Below are 6,157 nucleotides of genomic sequence, written 5' to 3'. Positions count from 1 at the left end.
GCCGATACATAGGCACGTGGCTTGCTAAGTTTGAATCTGCTCTATGTAGCAGGCTAAGTTTGAATCTGTTCCTAAATTTAAGAGTCTTCGTTGATGGTAGGTTGTCATTTTAGTATAACCCTTTATTTATATGGTATTATATTTTTAAATATACTTGTTGTTGGCTAGTAGTATAAAAAATTATTTATGTATTAAATTAAAATAATAGTAGTTCAAACGACTCTTTCTTTTTTATTAGTTTTCTTATCATATAGGAGTAAATTATTTGAATTTTAAAGAATACAACAATGCGTTTCAGTAATATACTTATAATTTTTAATTATGAATTTTAGTTTAATTTAAATACAAGTTGACATCCGTATGAGAGAGTATATGATGTGTAGAGTCTCATTATAGACCTAAGTTATACACCAAATTAAACCAGCCTTTTAGCAAAAAAACATAACCTTGCTACCTCATTCATATAACTAATTTCAATCGAAATGTGCGTTTAAACTTCTGCATTTTTTAAATATCTATTTCGTTTGTCTCATAAAAAAATGTTGATTCAAAAGAACAAAAATAGTCAAACTACAAAAATAAAAATAACAAGTTTCAGATACGTTCCTTCTTCTAGTTCACCTAACATAACTATAGAAGAAAAAAAAAACCTTTTCTTTTTCTTTTTGATTTGGATCCATATACACACATGCTAGGGACTAGCCATCTTCTTCAATCAATCCGCTGGATCTCCTGCATTCACATCCAAAGTTAGCATTACTTTTCAACTAAAAAACAAGGAGTAGAAGAATGAGGTTTTACATAAAGACTTCTTTTTATTTTATAGAAGAGTTAAAGAATTTTTATAACTTTTAAGTTTATGTAATGCTTGCCCATATAACTACTCCATTCGTCGACCAATAAATTTCCCATTTTGTTATTTTCATTCATCCACCAATAAACTTTTCATCTACTTTTTATAATGGATCTCACATTTTACTAATTTTAATTCACTCACATTTTATTATAAAACTAATGTAAATAAAAGTAGTACTCACCTTCCACTAACATTTTCAACCAACTTTCTACTACAAAACTCCCCATGTATTGGTGGACGGAGAGAGTATTAAATTCATTAAAAACGCAATGCATTCTATAGTACTACCTTCGTCTCCCAATATGTTTCCCATTTTGACCCGACACGAGTTTTTAAAAATGCAATGAGCAGTGGTTCGAAAAAGTTAGTGGAATATAGATCCTACTTTTATGCATTAATATTATAAAATGTGAGTAATTGACTTAGTAAGATGTAAGGTCCACTAAAAAATAGTAACAATAAATTGAGACAATTAATCAGGAATGGACTAAAATGAAAAATTGACTCTCGCAACGAGGGAGTATGAAGTTTAAAAAAATACCCTACAAGCTCTTCAACAATAGCATCACCATAAAATATGTAAAACTAACAATTTCATAATTCCTAATCTCTACAAATTAGGGGAGGCACATTTTGATGTAATAAAATAGGAGATGAAATGTGACTGTATAATTATTTGACCAAAAATATATAGAAAGCAAAAGTACCTGTAAAACGATGAATGGATTATTCAGTGAAAACTCCCCTCTCCAAAAGGTTGTGTTTGTTTTCGGTGATGATCCATCCCACTTTGTTGCTGTTCTCTCACACTTCTCACAATCTCTCCAACTCCAAGAAAATCCCTGGTGAGCCTCCCCGCTTGCTCCAAGCTGCTCAATCCATTGCTGTTCCCTCCATGGAACCCTCTGTACTCCGCCCCCGGGCCCACTCCCGCCGCCGCGATGGAGTTCATCAACTCCTGCATATGGTTTCCTCCTCCATTGTAGATGCTTCCATCCCCGAAGCTCTTCAGCAGCGACGAAGACGCGCCAGCGTTGTTGCTGGTGTTGGAGCCCATCTGGGCCGCCTTCTGGAGGAGTGCCGTCGCCGACATCTGAGCTCCTCCGCTGGGGCTTTGCATGCCGTGCGAGGTGCTGTACAGCGATGGGATCGCAATGCTCATGAGGTTACCTGCTCAGTCGACATTTAAGAAATTGATGCTTAATTAGACAGAATAAATTAGACTAGTGAAAAGATGATAAAGTACGAGATGGTAATTGCTTATTATACTCCCTCATCTCATAAATTTTGTAATATTTTGAACGGGCACGAGTTTTAAGAAATGAAAAATGGGTTGAAAAAGTTAGTAGAATATGAGTCATCCTTTTAAAGTACTCTAGTTTTATAATAAAACGTGAGTAGAATGAGTAAGTTGAATGTGAGGTCCATTATCAAAATGGTAAAAAGTGAAATGTAACAAATTTTGTGGGATAGACGGAAATGAAAATATGTGACAAAATTTTCAAGGACTGAGCGAGTACTATTTTGCTTAAAAAAGGAAATGATCCAATTTAGATGGGACGTCCTAAAAAAGAATACGAGTTTTCGTCATATAGGGTTCAATTAACTCTTGTTTATACCTGATGAGAAGAGGGTTGAGTCTTCTCCGGAAGTGGAGTGGTGGGGGCCACCGTCCATGTTGGAGGCGGCGTTGTTGTTGGTGTTCCCGGGGAAGAAGCTGAGGTTGAAGAGGCCGGTGGAGGAGTTGGGGGAGGTGTTGTTCATGTGGAGCTGAGGAAGGAGCATGAGGCCTTGCATTGATGATTTGTTGGGAAACATGGAAGGTTGATTTTGATGATCGGGTTCGTGATTTGGGTGCACGAATGAGGGCCGGGGCGAAGGGCGGAACCCTCCCGGACTGACTAGGGTTTCGTATCGGGGGCTGGGCCTGCCTAGTCTGAGTATGTCATGACTTGAGAGGGCTCCTTGGCTCATCTGATCTTGTTGGGAGAGCCCTAGGAGGTGGCTCCCGATGCTGGGCGGGTTCAGGTTCCGTGCACTCTCCTGAGCCAGCGCGTCGCAGAAGGCTCGGTGAGTGATGAAACTGTCGCGCCTGCAACATGTATATAAATAAGTTATGGTTTATTTTATACTTCTCAATATCAATTGTGTTATAACGATCAAGTCGTATTTGTATAGGATATAGTAATGAATGTTGTGTTATTTGTATAAAATTGCAATACATGTAGAAATTGGAAGAGAATTAGGTGGTTATGGAAATGGGGTTAGGCAAAACAATAAAAATATGGATTATTTTGTTGTGTAATCGTGAGCAAAGGAATCTTGCCGAACAAAAATAATAATAGTTGGTAGATATATTTGAAGGAGGGAATGCACTAGCTAATTTGGAGAAAAAAGACAAGGGCATATGTATAGATAATTGAAAATATTTTTTTTTTGTTTAAAATTAACTCATATATAAGGGAGGAAATTACAAATAAACTCCTATACTGTAGATAGGAGCAAATTATAACTAATTTCAAGAGGGCTCGAACTCGGCACCTCATGCAATAATGTCTAAGCTCCTTGCCGCTAGGACAAAGGCTCTGGACAATTGAAAATGTTAGGTGGAAGAATTCCTGCAATTTTAGAATCATCATCATTGCATCAAATCACAAAAATGAACAATTTTGCAAACACTTGATCAACTGCATTCATCAAGAATATGGCAAAACCCCTTTTTCACATGTCAACTAATACAATGAACCTATAATTATGTAAGAGTTAGATATAAATAAAGCAATCACATAGCTTACCACCATGAATAAGAAAAATTTAATTGGTAAAGTTTTGAAATGAAAACAGTCCCCCAACATGGAGAACATGGATAGGCAGTGTTGTTCAAATAATTGAGAGGTAATAGGTGGGAAAGGGTGTTGGACACTCAAAAAACATTATCATGAAAATGGATACCTGCAACAAGTACAGAGGTAATAACATCTATCCAACCCACAAGAGAACAAACCTGGTATCTTAAAAACATTTTCAAGGCTTCCACGTGAACTCCAAGTGGTAAAATTACCAAATCATCTTGGGTAAATTCACTAATTCTTTCCGTGTTAAGAAATGCGGTCGCTCAAGTTAGGATCATCAATTTGTCGATGTGGGACAAGAAAGAGTCTCATTACCACAAGCAATGTGTGGGCCGGAATAATCATCAGACTCTTACACTTAAAACAAAGAAACTCATTACTGACTCAGGCCCACTCTAATACCATGTTAAAATTGGACCCCTCATTCCTAAAAAAGGCCTTATAAGGGGCATTTTTAGAGGAGGTCATATCACCAATTTGTCGGATAAGAAGGGTTTCAGCAATAGTTTTAGGACGGATGTTCCAAACATAGAGAGAGAAAGAGGTGAGAGGGTTTTGAAAAAAAAACCTCTTAGGTCATGGCGTTTTCCAGAGAGAATTCACGTGGAGCCATTTTTTCGACAGGCAAAGCTCCAAAGAGTAAAACGAAATATTAGAGAAAAACAAAGCAAAATTCCAAAACTAATAAAAAAAGGAATCCGAGTGCTTGTATCTCTGTGTTTGTGTTCAATAGAGAGAGAGAGAGAGAGAAAGAGAAGCATTTTTAGTAACTGTGCATCAAAAAAAAAAAAAATCTAAGAACTAAATCTGAAATAAATAGAAAAGGAACCTTGAGAAAAGGGTGCCGCAGTCGCATCGATACTCTCTTGTGCCGCAGGTTTTGGAATGAGCTTTCCAATCGGAATTCACAGCGTATTTCTTCGAGCATTTCTCGCACTTATACCTTTTCTCACCGTGCTTCCTTAAGTAGTGCTTTTTGATTCCGGTGAAGTCCCCGAGCGCGCGGGACGGGTCGTGGTGCACGCAGCTCGGCTCGGGGCAGAGATACACCTTCCGCTTCACCTCCTTGGTGCTCTTCTGCCGCAGCTTCCACGGCAGATTGTGGCCGCGCCGATGCAGCTGTAGATTCTGCTCCCTCTGGAAGCCCTTGTTGCACACTTCGCACACGAACCGGTTCGTCGCCATCAGCGTCTTCGGCGACAGCGCGATTACTTCCGCATCCGGATCTGTCGTCGCGGATTATAAATACAATTATTTTCAATTTTTTTAATTCATGCAGATTTAGAAAGGGGGTTTGGTACTTGCTTGGATTTCCGGCCTGATTCCGCCGCCTCTTGTTTGCCGGCGGCTGCGCAGAAGGAGGAAGCTGCTGCTCGCTTTCGTCTCTTAATGAAAGGAAAGCTGATGATGAAGAAGAAGCTGCCATGCTTTCGATTTTCAGGGTTTAATTTGTTTCCAATCTCGGAATCCGAGATTTATCAGAGATGAATTGAAGAGATAATAGCTACAAAAATCAAGAAATCAACATATAAAATTGAAGCTAAGAGAGTTGTGAAATGGTTTTTCCCCTAAATTTGTCATTTGAGAGGAATTCCCTTGCTTTCAGTGAAAATATGAGGATTTCGAAAAAGATGCTACTCAGAGTCTTCTATCATATCCACACCTCTCTCTCCTAGGGCAGCTGTGAAATGGAAAAACAATTGAATTCAAAATATAATACTTAATAATAATAATAATAATAATAATTATAAAATATGCATGCAGAATTATATACACATGTAAAAAAACATCTAAATACATGTATGTGTACACATACATAGAGAGAGAAGGTGAGCCCACGTCCCATATAGTGTGTTCGTATATTTTAGTCATCACTTGAAGACAAACATACCTTCGTCAGCTAGTCTTTGGCAGTCATAGTAAAAAATATTTATAAATAATTAAATAAAACATGAAGTTAGTCAAGGTTGTCCATATCCAGATAAAATTCGTCCAAACACTATAAATTTTCTTGCAACATTTTTAACAGTAAACATGGAGCCCTGTTGGCTAAAGATGAGGCAGCTTCTGTTTATTTAATTTTCTTTTAACTGCAAATATAGACCAATAAAACGAAATATATACATGTATTTGTGAATATATTGTAGATGGGGGGTGGTCACATCAGGGAATGAAAGATGTAAATTGTATATATCCACTTGATTATTAGAAGTAAACATCATTCCCTTAAATCAATTGCATCGATCCCCTAATAATTCATGTACAATATACTTTATTGTACACTATATGAGATTTAGCTAGTGTGTACTTAAATATATTGATAATCAAATATAAATACCTAATGTTGCAAAGACTGAAGGAATATTTTATTTCTGCATTTCGTCGGAGGAATTCTACAGTAATTAAGTTTGTTTATAATATAAATGGCGAGTCATTATATATACTAGAG

At 37.2% G+C, this 6,157-nt stretch overlaps 1 protein-coding gene across 1 annotated transcript; it reads right to left on the bottom strand.

Annotated features, from left to right (window-relative positions):
* Positions 1-485: 485 nt before the first annotated feature.
* Positions 486-5,388, bottom strand: LOC121754916 (protein indeterminate-domain 5, chloroplastic-like). The gene is made up of 5 exons (XM_042150204.1): positions 5,014-5,388; positions 4,538-4,934; positions 2,476-2,948; positions 1,564-2,026; positions 486-732 (listed from the first exon to the last, which is right to left on the bottom strand). Exons 1-4 carry the CDS (start codon positions 5,132-5,134, stop codon positions 1,587-1,589), a joined length of 1,431 nt encoding a protein of 476 aa, XP_042006138.1. The 5' UTR covers positions 5,135-5,388; the 3' UTR covers positions 486-732; positions 1,564-1,586.
* Between the last annotated feature and the right edge of the window lie 769 nt (positions 5,389-6,157).

This window comes from Salvia splendens, chromosome 11, assembly GCF_004379255.2.
Source record: "Salvia splendens isolate huo1 chromosome 11, SspV2, whole genome shotgun sequence".
Taxonomy (NCBI): Eukaryota; Viridiplantae; Streptophyta; class Magnoliopsida; order Lamiales; family Lamiaceae; genus Salvia; species Salvia splendens.
This window is presented reverse-complemented; position numbering and strand designations above follow the sequence as displayed.

Excerpts from the sequence above, each read along its gene's own strand:
- LOC121754916 (XM_042150204.1), bottom strand. The coding sequence starts at position 5,134 with ATGGCAGCTTCTTCTTCATCATCAGCTTTCCTTTCATTAAGAGACGAA. Across the intron at positions 4,935-5,013 it reads GAATCAGGCCGGAAATCCAA|ATCCGGATGCGGAAGTAATC; the intron begins GCAAGTACCAAA and ends CCGCGACGACAG. Across the intron at positions 2,949-4,537 it reads TGCGGCACCCTTTTCTCAAG|GCGCGACAGTTTCATCACTC; the intron begins GTTCCTTTTCTA and ends TACATGTTGCAG.